Source organism: Jaculus jaculus, chromosome 8 (genome assembly GCF_020740685.1).
Source record: "Jaculus jaculus isolate mJacJac1 chromosome 8, mJacJac1.mat.Y.cur, whole genome shotgun sequence".
NCBI lineage: Eukaryota > Metazoa > Chordata > Mammalia > Rodentia > Dipodidae > Jaculus > Jaculus jaculus.
Genome location: NC_059109.1, coordinates 5,250,516 through 5,262,834, shown reverse-complemented (window position 1 = coordinate 5,262,834; position 12,319 = coordinate 5,250,516). Strand labels below are relative to the sequence as shown.

The 12,319-nt window shown below is 52.4% G+C and overlaps 1 protein-coding gene across 2 annotated transcripts in view; it reads left to right on the top strand.

Annotated features, from left to right (window-relative positions):
• The window catches only part of Cpne5 (copine 5), a 100,538-nt gene that overhangs the window by 62,482 nt on the left and 25,737 nt on the right, over positions 1 to 12,319 (top strand). For both annotated transcript variants that reach the window (XM_045157657.1, XM_004649540.2), the window contains one exon: positions 8,027 to 8,131. In XM_045157657.1, coding sequence (XP_045013592.1) covers positions 8,027 to 8,131 — 105 coding nt within the window. The remainder of the gene's footprint in view (positions 1 to 8,026; positions 8,132 to 12,319) is intronic.

Here is a 12,319-nt window from a genome sequence, read left to right as displayed (position 1 = left end):
CTAGAGGCCCTGGCATGCCCATTCTCTCTCTCTGTCTGTCTCTCTTCTCTCTATCTCGTTCTGCTTGCAAATAAATAAATAAAAGTTTCTTTAAAAAGAAGATTGAGAAAGATACTTATTAAATTATTATAGTTATTGAGGGAAGTATAGAGCCAAGGAAAGGTGCCCATGTAGCTAGAGATCCCATGTGAAGGGCCTGGGAAATAAAAAGCATGGAGAGAAAGGGGAAAAGAAAGTTAAAGGAGCTCCTGCCATGAGGGGAGCTGAGGGGGATACAGGAGGTCATGCAGGGAGTAAGCACTAGGGGCCCAGCAGAGGGGAACCTCACCCACAGCTGGAAGTTCCCAAGTGGTCCAAGAGCCTGCCCTCTCCATCCAAAGGTATCTATAACATTATAGGGATGGGCTGTCTTCTGGCTCCAGTGAACCAGAGGGTCAGCTGGTTGGTCAGGACTAGGGGCTGTCTCAGGAAGAGGTTAGCCCTGGCACCAAGTCCCAGGGGCTGAACTTGACCATCCCCAATGTTTAAACCCTATGAAAGACCGACCTCCCAGGAGGGGTCCTGGTTGCTTGTGGGAAAACAGGTCTAGGGAACTAGGCAAGAGATAAGAAGTCAGATCATCTTGGATTTCTGACAGGTGCAAACTTTCCTGCCCTTTTTACCTTCAGGGGTCCAGTCATAGTAACGGTACCCCTCTCACCCTGAGCTGCAGGTCCAGTGGGTGGGTATGAGTAATGGTGGGGGTGTGGAGGACTGAGAATCCTCTGAGCAGGAGTAGAACAGGGTTAGGGTGGCAGTGAGCACCCAGTGCTTTCAGGAGACCTGAGAGCCTGCCCATTGTTCCCTAGAAGCCTGCCTCTCCCCACAGCTCTGTGAGTGTGCCCTTAGGTCCCCCCCCCCCTGCACACTGGGCAGAGCCGCGTCCTTTTCCAGTGACCCTACCACCTCCGCCAGGCACCATGTGAAGCTGCTCTCCTCACTCTCCTCTCCCTGAGCTGGAAGCCACCACAATCGGACGGGACCACGCCCAGCACACGGGCAGATGTAGGTCAGAGACATACAAGAAGATTCTAGGCTGAGGGTCCGAGGACCGAGGTTCCCTCACCTGCTGGCTGTGTGACCCTGGAGTAACCTGTGTCCCTGTCTGGGCCTGTCTTCTCACCCATAAGATGAAATAGTTAGATGGCTCTCAAAGGTCTCCTTAAGTTGCGTAGTTCTGGATTCTGCAGAAGGAGGAGGTGATGAGGCCAGAGGGTTAATGGGAGAAAAGCAGCGAGGAAAGAAAATGATGAGTCCTCGGGGTGGAATGAGGAGCAGGGAGGAACCGCCGGCCTGGGGAAGTCAAGTGTGTGCTGATCCAGAGCGCTGGGCAGGCAAGCAAGGATGTTCTGAAGCACCCGTGTGAGCGTGTGTGTGTGTGTGTTATATGAGTGTGAGTGTGTGTTGTGTATGAGTGAGTGAGTGTGTGTGTTGTGTGTGTGTGTGAATGTGAGTGTGTGTGTGCGTGCGTGTGCGTGTGTGTGTGTGTTGGGGGCAGGGCAGCAGTAGAGAGGTGTGATTCAGTTCAAGGGAAAACTGATTTTTAAACCTGAACTACAGAACGGGGAAAATTAGGTGTGATCATTTGCATGACAAAAGGATCCTTTGTCTCACAGAGGACTCTCTGCAGGGACTCTAAATAAGTCCTGCGGACTCAGGACCGGCCTTGCCTGGGAGAGGGGGAGGGAAAAAGGCCCCGAGTGTGCCTGGGGTCCATGCACTGTCCCCTCTGGAGAGGCCAAGCGGAGGCCCTAACTCCGACCCCCGCGGGAGGGCGGGAGCAGAGGGGTGCTGAGGCGGGCTGCGGGGCGCGGCTGCGTAGGACGGAGGTGAGGCGGAGGCTGGTGACGCACTGGAACAGGGGGAGGTGCTGGGAGCCTTGCTAAAGGAGCAGGACAGGGAAGGGCCGAAAGGGCGATGTGGAGATCTGTGGGGACCCCCTCCCTGCTACTGGGAGCCCAGAGTTATGGGCATGGCAAAGAAGCCATGGTGATTAAGGCCATGGGGTTGGGAGAATATTTGAGATTCTCTCCAGTGTGGCCTGGAGCGTCCAGGGGCAGGACAGTGACCCCCAGGGTAGTACCCCCACAGGATACTAGAGAAACTGAGCAGGGGCCACCCCGAGGTGACCAGTACGCAGGCTTCACAGGGAGAACAGGGTGTTCTAAGGAGAGAGGAGAAGAAAATTTGGGGATACCCAGGTAGGAAGGCTATCTAGGGAGCTAGGGTGATGCAGGGCTACGTTGGTGAATGCCCTGTGACTCCTCCTGAGGAGAAATGAGCAAACGTCGGTTTCACCCAGATAAGGTACCAACAACAGACCAAAGGAAGAATTCCACCCGGGTCTCCTTAGTGAGTCAGTGAGTTGGTCAGGGTTACTACAGGAGCACAGGGCCTCAAAGCTTGGGTGCATCACCAAAAACCATCAGCAGGGTCCTTGTGAGTTGTAAGATTCAAGAGCTCCCTTCCACTTGCCAGTTGTTACTTCCTGAGCTTTTTAAGTTTCATATGATTGCTGAGTCTCAGGGTGGCCTCGAACTCACTGCGATCCTCCTGATTGAAGTCTTAGGATGACCTCAAACTCATGGTGATCCTCCTACCTCAGCCTTCTGAGTGCCGGATTACAGGCATGTGCCACCACACCCAGCTGATTCCTGAGTTTTTATGATCTTTTATTCTTTCTTTTTTCTTTCTCTCTTCTTCTCTCTTTCCTTCCTTCCTTCCTTTCTTTTTTAAATAAATATTTGATATTTATTTATTTATGAGAGAGAGAGAGAGAATGGGTACTCCAGAGCCTCCAGCCCCTGCAAATGAACTCCAGATGCATGTACCACCTTGGGCATCTGGTTTATGTGGGTCCTTAGGCTTCATAGGCAAACGCCTTAACTGCTAAACCATCTCTCCAGCCTCCTCCTTCTTGCCTCTCTCCCTCTATCTTTCTGTCTTCCTTCCTTTCTTGTTTTTATTTTTTTTTGTCTTGAGATAAGCTCTCCCTCTAGCCCAGGCTGACCTGGAATTCAATATGTAGTCTCTAGCTGGCCTCAAACTCACAGCATTCCTCCTTCCTCTTCCTCCCAAATGCTGGGATTAAAAGTGTGTACCGGCTGGAGAGATGGCTCAGCGGTTAGGGCGTTTGCCTGCGAAGCCTAAGGACCCAGGTTCATTTCTCCAAGTCCCACATAAACCAGATGCACATGTGGCTCATGTGTCTGGAGTTCATTTGCAGTGCCTAGATGCCCTGGTGCACCTATTCTCTCACTCTCCCTTTCTCTGTCTCTAATAAATAAATAAATCCCTTTTTAAAAAAAAAAAAAAAGTGTGTACCATCACAGCAGGCGGTCTTTTCTTTCTTTCTTTCTTTCTTTTTTTTGGTTTTCCAAGGTACGTCTCATTCTAGCTCAGGCTGACCTGGAATTCACTATGTAGTCTCAGGGTGGTCTTGAACTCACAGTGATCCTCCTACCTCTGCCTCCTGAGTGCTAGGATTAAAGGCGTGCGCCACGACGCCCGGCTTCTCATCCCCGGTTCACGATGGGAGGGATGCTCAGGTGGGGAAGGACCCTTTCCCAGGACGCACAGCTAGGTGACGCTCTCCCGCACGCACGCCCTTACTCTGCAGAAAAGAGTGGACCACAGGGGCCACTTCCACAGGAGGGCCTCCCACCCCCAAAGCAGGAGCAGCAAGGGAGTTGAGAGGCCAGCTGAGTTAAAGATAGGGACTGGAGAGAGTTTTCAAAAATAATTTCAGAGAAGAGTCTGAGGCAGAAGGCAGGCTGGGCAGGAACCGGGGAGAACATGGGAGAAAGAGACTGGGCTGGTAGCTCAGTAGCTGTGGGCCAGAGCCTTTAATCCCGGTACTCAAGGCAGAGATAGGATCGCTGTGAGTTCGAGGCCACCCTGAGACCCTGAGACTACAAAGTGAATTCCAGGTCAGCCTGGGCTAGAGTGAGACCCTGCCTCAAAAAAAAAAAAAAAGTAAGGGGGCTGGAGAGATGGCTTAGAAGTTAAGGCATTTTCTTGTAAAGCCAAAGGACCCTGGTTGGACTCCCCAGGACCCATGTAAATGCACAAGATGGCACATGCGTCTGGAGTTTGTTTGCAGTGGCTGGAGGCCCGCCCATTCTCTCTCTCTCTTTCTCTCTCTCCTCCTCTTTCCCTCCTCACCCTTTCCAATGAATTAATTTATTTATTTAAAAAAATGAAAAGGTCAAGGCCACCCTGAGACTACATAGTGAATTCCAGGTCAGCCTGAGCCAGAGTGAGACCCTACCTCGAAAAAAGAAAAAAAAAAAAAATGAAAAGGGGCTGGAGAGATGGCTTAGCAGTTAAGGTGCATGCCTGCAAAGCCAAAGGACCCAGGTTCAATTCCCCAGGGCCCACATAAGTCAGATGCATAAGGTAGTACATGTGTCCAGAGTTCGTTTGCAGTGGCTGGAGGCCCTGTCGAGCCCATTCTCTGTTTCTCTTCCTCTCTCTCCCTTCCTCCCTCTCTATGCCTCTTTCTCTCAAATAAATAAATAAAAATAAAAATAAATGAAAAGCTGGGTGTGGTGGTGCACGCCTTTAATCCAAGCACTCTGGAGGCAGAGGTAGGAGGATCGCCGTGAGTTCAAGGCCACCCTGAGACTACAGAGTGGATTCCAAGTCAGCCTGGGCTAGAGTGAGACCCTACCTCGAAAAAACAAAACAAAAAGAAAAAATAAAAATAAATAAAGGAAGACTTGGGAAGGAGAGAGCTCCACATTCAGGGTCTGGGATGCCTTCAGTGGGATGACCACACCTGGGTGGGTGAATTTGGAACCCACAGATGGATCAGTATGATGTGAATCCCGCCCCCCAACCACCCCAAAGCTGCACTTTGTCTCCCTGTGTGCCACACCCCCACACCCCACCAGCCTGCCCTGCCTGCCCACCTGCCCCAGGCGCGGGCACAGGCCCCCTGCTCTGCAGTGTGCAGCGCGGTCTCCCACGTGGAGCTCACACTCCGGTGGGTGGGCGGGAAGGAGCTCAGAAGAGAACCACGCAGCCGCAGTGACAGGAGTGACATTTTGACTTGAACGCTGCCAAAGAAGGCATAGGCTGTGTGTGGGCTTGCGCTGAGCCCGGGGCCTCCTCCGGTGACCTTCCCCTGCCCCCCCCCACCATCCCCTATCTCTGGGGCAGGTGTTAGGAAATCTCTGCCCATCCTCAAGATGGGCTCTCAGGCATGGTGTGGGGAGCGGGCACGGTTCTGGGTCGGGACCCGGCGTTCCATACCGTTCGCTTACGGAGTGAGTCCATGGGTTCTGGCCGGAGGGGCTGGAGTACTTAGAGAGGCTCACGGGCTTGAACCCCTCGGTACTGAAATGCCAGGGAAAGCAGTGGGCACACTTCCCAAGTGTCAGGCGTTAGTTCCTTACAGAAAAATATTATTCATTTATTTGTGTGTGTGTGTGTGTGATGCCAATACGTGGGTACTGGAGAACTGAACACTGGGCCAGCAGGCTGTTACAAGCAATTGCCTTTAACTGCTGAGCCATTGTCCCAGCCCTCCTTTTGTTTTGAGGTAGGGTCTCACTCTGGCCCAGGCTGACCTGGAATTCACTATGTAGTCTCAGGGTGGCCTTGAACTCACAGTGATCCTCCTACCTTTGCCTCCCAAGCTCTGGGATTAAAGGTGTGTGCCACCTGGTTTCCCATCCCTCTTTTTTTTTTTTTAATTTTTTTTGTTTATTTTTATTTATTTGTTTGAGAGTGACAGACAGAGAGAGAAAGAGACAGAGAGAGAGAATGGGCACGCCAGGGCTTCCAGCCACCGCAAAAGAACTACAGATGCATGCGCCCCCTTGTGCTAACATGGGTCCTGAGGAATCAGGCCTCGAGCCAGGGTCCTTGGCTTCACACAGGCAAGCGCTTAACCTCTAAGCCAACTCCCCAGCCCTCCACAGCCCTCTTTTAAAGAATTGTTTTGAGATGGGATCTCACTCCAGCCCAGGCTGACCTGGAACTCCAACCTAGGCTGGCCTCAAATTCATGGTGATGCTTCTGTGTTAGCCTCTGAGTGCCGGGACAATAGTCACAAGTGACCATGCCCAGCTGTTTCCATTCTATTTTGTTTTATTTATATCCATTTTGAGAGAGAGAGGATGGGTGTGCCAGGGCCTTCAGCTGCTGCAAATGAACTCCAGTTGCATTCGCCCCCTTGTGGCACATGTGTGACATTGCATGTTTACCTCACTGTACATCTGGCTACATGGGACCTGGAGATTTGAACATGAGTTCTTAGGCTTCACAGATAAGTGCCTTAACCACCAAGATATCTCTCCAGCCCTATCTATATATTTTTTAAATTAATTTTTTTTTTAATTTTAGAGAGAGCAAGACAGAGAGAGAATTGGCATGCCAGGGCCTCAGCCACTGAATCAAACTCCAGATGCTTTTGCCACCTAGTGGGCATGTGTGACCTTCACTTGCCTCACCTTTGTGTGTCTAGCTTATGTGGGATCTGGAGAGTCGAATATGGGTCCTTAGGCTTCGCAGGCAAGTGCCTTAACTGCTAAGCCATCTTTCCAGCACCCTTATTTATATTTTTGAGTCAGGGACTCACTATGTAGTCCAGACTGGCTTCAAACTCTCAATCATCCTGCTTTAGCCTCTGTAGGGCTGGTCTTGCAGGCATGCACCTCTATGCCAGGCTTTCACTGGCCTCCTTCCTTTCTTTCTCCCTTTCTTTCTTTCTTTCTTTCTTTCTTTCTTTCTTTCTTTCTTTCCTTTTTATTTATTTGAGACAGAGGGAGAGAGGGAGAAAGAGAGAGAATGGGCATGCCAGGGCCTCCAACCACTGCAAACAAACTCCAGACACATGTGCCCCTTTGTGCATCTGGCTAATGTGGGACCTGCAAAATCGGACCAAGGTCCTTTGGCTTCGCAGGCAAGCGCTTAACCACTATGCCATCTCTCCAGCCTATATCAATAATTTTTAAAAAGAAACCAATGAGGTTTAAGGCTCGATTCCCCAGGACCCACATAAACCAGATGCACAAGGGGGTACATGCATCTGGAGTTCGTTTGCAGTGGCTGGAGGCCCTGGCATGCCTATTCTCTCTCTCTCTCTCTGCCTGTCACTCTCAAATAAATAAAAATAAACAACAACAACAACAAAAATGATTTATACCGTGGCACGGTGGTGCACACCTGTAATCCAAGCTCTCTTGAAATGGAGGCAGACAAATCAGGAATTCATGGCCATCCTGGGCTACATGAAACCCTGTCTCAAATTAACAGAATGAATAAATAAGTCAGAATGATTGAATTTCTACTAAGTAATGGGCATCATTGCAGGCACTAGAGTGATTCCAGTCATCAAAAAAGACAAAATTCTTTGTTCTTCTGGACATTACATTTTAGTGACAGATCATAGCAGAGTAAGTAATGAAAAAAAAAAAAACATGTCAAAATGTCAAATGGTGACAAATGAAATGGGAAAGAAAGGCCTGGAAGGAGATGAGGGATGTCAGAGTGAGGGACTGTAAATGTGAGACACTGGAGTCGTGAGGTCTGAACATAGCGAGGGCGGAGTGCAAAGATGGAAACGCAGGGGAGGCAGCGCCGGGACAGACAGACGCTGCTGGGACAGACAGACGCTGCTGGGACAGCTGGCGCCCACCGTCAGGGGCACACAGTGCCCACCTAGTCACGGAGTCCACGGAGCAGCTCCTGGGGAAGCGATCTTGGATAGAGGCCAGCTGCTGGGAGTGTGGGAGAGGAGCTGGAGGCCCAGACAGGAAGGGCTAGGTCAAGGTCACACTGGACCCAGGACAGTGGCCAGAACCCAGGTCCCCTGATACCTCCCCACACCCAGGACTTGCTACCCCAGCAGCAGTCACAGGTTGTGGCCATCTTGCTTCAGGCCAATGGCTCCTCCCATCTGTCTGTGGGGAGGTGGGTTGTCTGTATTCCCGACTGCCCCTGAGGGCCTGACGACTTTCCCTCGCTTATTCTCGGCCAGGTTCACCATCTGCCACAAGACAGAGGTCATGAAGAGCACCCTTAATCCCGTGTGGCAAACCTTCTCCATCCCCGTGAGAGCCCTGTGCAATGGGGACTATGACAGGTGAGCCAAGGGGCCACCCCACTCTCTTCCTCCTGCACCCCAGCCCTCCTCAGGCCCCGCGGGTCCGCTTCCCATCCCATCCGTACAGACAGAGCCTTCTGGCGCCACACTGCCATCACCCCATGTGGGGTGGGACTTGAGGAGCTTTTAGCCCTCCCCCCAAGTCTACCTCATAGCCCCATCCCTCAACACCGGCTTTGCTGTCCCTTCCTGCTCCCCGTTGGATGGAAACTCTCAAGGGACAGTGGATTTCAGGGAAACTGTATGAGTGTCATCAAATGGTGTCCCCGATGCCCTGGTCCAAGCGTTCTCCTGGGGGGGAGGCGGCAGGCGACAATAGGGGCAAATGGTAAGGGGACTAGAGACAGGCAGAGAGGTCAGCTCTCAGCACCCACATTTCTGGCCAGTAGACTTTGGGATCAGCCCTGGGCTTGGGGTTGTTGGGGGCCCAGGGCTCAGGATCCCAGAGACCCTCTTGCCAGCTTAGTGACCATAAATGAGGGGTGAAGGGTGGGGCGAGGCAAGTTGCCTTCCTCTTCCTCTTCATCAGTGAGTGTTGGTTCCTGATATCACCCCTGAGCTGCCACCCCAGGCCAACTTTGATCTGTGTGTCCCTCAGTTTCCTTGTCTGCAAAGTAGATATTCAGACATCTGCCTGGTTCCTAGGGTTGATTGAAAAGCTCGCAAGACACACCCCGCACAAGGAGGCTCTGGGATGCTCAGAATACCAAAGTCAGCGTTTCCTGTACTAATTTGTTGAGCCCCTGCCGTGGGCGCCCCGGCGCGGTGCTCCGATCTAGCAGAAGGTTGACCAGATCAAACGTGTGATCCTCACCCTTCCCCCAACCTCAGGGAGCTCAAGTGCTTGCGGAGGAGGCAGACATTAACCCAGTAATCACACAGAGAGACATGTCATTACTCACTTCAAAGGTGCTGGAGAGAGTGGGGGGGGGGTGAGGGGGCGGGTCGCATGGGATCTGTGAAATGGCATTGGTCTTCACTGGTTTCCCATGGAGGCCACAGGCAAGTGGGCTGCCTGGGTCATCGGGGCCACCCAGCCCCCTTGAGGAAGCAGAGCATCTGCTCCCTGCTCCACAGAAGTCCGGGGGCAACAGAACAGACACGCTGGGGACCTGCTCGCAGGAGCCCCCGAGTGTGTGAGCACATATGAGGGGTGCTGAGTGGGTGGCTGGTCTACCGGCACCCGTTTCCTTCCAGGAGAGCCCACAGGCTGGGCCTGGGGCTGGGGAGTTGGCAAAGTTCTTACCTGGCCTGCTCTAAACCCTGGATTTAATCCCAGTCGCCACATAGAGCAGGTGTGGGGGTACCCACCTGTAACCCCAGCACTGCGGAGGGAGAGGCAAGAGGATCAGGCGTTGAAGGTCATCTTCTGCTACATAGGGAGTTCAAGGCCAGCCTTAGCTAGTCTCAGGAAAGAAAAGAGAAGAGAAGAGAAGAGAAGAGAAGAGAAGAGAAGAGAAGAGAAAAGAAAAGAAAAGAAAAGAAAAGAAAAGAAAAGAAAAGAAAAGAAAAGAAAAGAAAAGAAAAGAAAAGAAAAGAAAAGAAAAGAAACTTGTAGGCTGCTCATCCAAGTCTAGGGAGGTGGCTCCTTTGGGACCCTTGGCTGGGACAAAATCTACTGTGTACTCAGCATCATGGCCTCAGCTATGTTATTCAAGGGCAGGAGCTGCAGCTCCATATGTAGGGCCTTCTGGTCTACCACCGAGACGCAGGAATATACATGTATTGTAGATGGCTGAACAATTGTGCACAGTGAGACTGGGGATAAATGTGAGCATTAGGGCCAGGCGTGGTGGCGCACGCCTTTGATCCCAATACTCGGGAGGCAGAGGTAGGAGGATCGCCATGAGTTTAAGGCCACTCCTGAGACTGCATAGTGAATTCCAGGTCAGCCTGGGCTAAAGTGAAACCCTACCTCGAAAAACCAAAAAAAAAAAAAAAAATGGACATTATGGTCAAACCCCTGTTCTAAGTCTGGCTCATTCCTGAGTCTTAAAAAAAAATTATTTATTAGGCACAGAGAGGAGAGAGAAATAGATAGAGAGAGGCAGAAAGAAAGAGAGAATGGGCGCACCAGGACCTCCAGTCACTGCAAACAAACTACAGACACATGCGCCCTCTTGTGCATCTGGCTTACGTGAATCCTGGCGAATCAAACCTGGGTACTTAGGCTTTGCAGGCAAGCCCCTTAACCGCTAAGCCATCCTCCAGCCCCCATTCCTGAGTCTTTCTGGGGGAACCTGATGGCAGTGGGGTTAAGGACAGCTGAAAGGGGGAGGAGGGGTCTTGGGCAAAGAGCTTGGAGGACACAAGGAAGCCCTCAGCCGGGGATGAGAAGGTACGCCTGTGTAGTCTCATGTGACAGAAGGAACTGGGGCTCCCCAATTCAACCACCCTGAGGTTGCTGAGGGCCCAGTGGGCCCCACAACCCTGAATCCCTAGGAAGGACTCCAAGATTCTCCGACATCAGCCCAGGGCTGGGGAGTGGACAGGGCGATGGAGGTCTGGGCTCACCGCTGGCCACAGGAGGAGGCAAGTGGCGTTGGGAGGGCGAGGGGCGGGCACTGCAGACAGACTCTGGTTCCTTCACCCGTAGCCTGAGCCTAGCCCCGCTCCCCCTAGTGTGGCCTGAAGCTTCTCTATGGCTGGGAAAAAATCGGCTGTGACATGACTGGCAGCTGTGTTAATCCAGGGGCCTGGCATGTCTGGCTGGCTTCCCACCCAAGCCTGGTGTTGCCCTGGGCCTCAGCAGTCACTCCGAGGTGCTACATTGCAGGCTGGAGAGGAGGGCCTCCTGCAGGAGAACGGGCCGCTCTCCTTCTCCTGTGGCCGTTCCTCAGACAGCCTCACCGAGCTCGGGCTCTATCTACCCCAGCAGGCCAGGAGCCAGGTACCGTGCGGAATTGCTTCAGGGGCCCTGCCGAGCTCAGACCCATGCCCCAGGCTGGCGTGGAGGCGGACAGGCTCTCATAGCACCTCGCCTCTTGGGGTGCACTCAATGCTGAGCTCATCCTCCCGAGCACAGCCGCATCCCGGGAGTGACAGGCAGAGGCCCAGGGAGGACCAAGGACTTGCCCAGTGTCCAGCCAAGGATGCATCTGGACCCAGGCGCCCGACCCAGGCAGACTAGACTGGCTCTAACTAGACACGGCGTTCCCAACCCTGCCCTCTGACTGTCACTAGTGTGATAGGGTGGCCTTGGGGCACTTCTGGAGGATCTCCTAGGAGCCTTGACCAGAGGGGAGGGGCAGCAGGTTTGCTTGGGACCTAGGTGGGATCACCACTGAGGAATAGTTTGAATCTTTGTTTAAAATTTTTATTTTAATTTAATTTAATTTTTTTTTTGAGGTAGGGTCTTGCTCTAGCCCAGGCTGACCTGGAATTCACTATGGAGTCTCAGGCTGGCCTCCAACTCACAGTGATCCTCCTACTTCTGTCCCCCAAGTGCTGGGATTATTTATTTGCATGCACAGAGAGATAGAGAGAAGAGAGACAGAGAGAATGGGCACAAGCAAACTCCAGATGCACGCACCCCTTTGTGCATCTGACTTTACGTGGGTACCGGGGACTCGAACCGGAGCTGTTAGGCTTTAATAGGCAAGAGCCTTAACCGCTGAACCATCTCTTCGGCCCCAGTTTCAATCTTTAAAGCATTTTCAAGGCCCCTTGAAGTGTAAGGGTTCTTTGGAAATGATCTGCTGCTGGGAGGGAAGAAAACGGTCCTAAGCCTGGAAATAGTGGATGGCTGGAGGCCAGGCAGAGCTCAAAGGGGAGGAGGGGGCAGAAGGCGAAGTCAGGTGCCTGAGGCTGTGTGTGTGTGTGTGTGTGTGTGTGTGTGTGTGTGTGTGTGTGTGTGTGTCAGGAGGGAAGGGGGAGGCCACCTGCCAGAGGCCCAGTGCAGGAAAGGAGAGGGTCTGGGGAGATGGCTCGGCCAGTGACACTGGTGCACTTGCCACATAAGTGTAAGGCCCTGAGTTGGCATCCCAAGGATCCAGGTGGCATGGGCACCCATAATCCTACATGAGTGGCTGGTTAGCTAGAATATTTGTGGACTTTTTTTTTCTTTTTGTTTCTTTGTTTGTTTTAAGTTTTTCGAGGTAGGGTCTCACTCTAGTCCAGGCTGATCTGGAATTCACTGTGTAGTCTCAGGGTGGCCTCGAACTCATG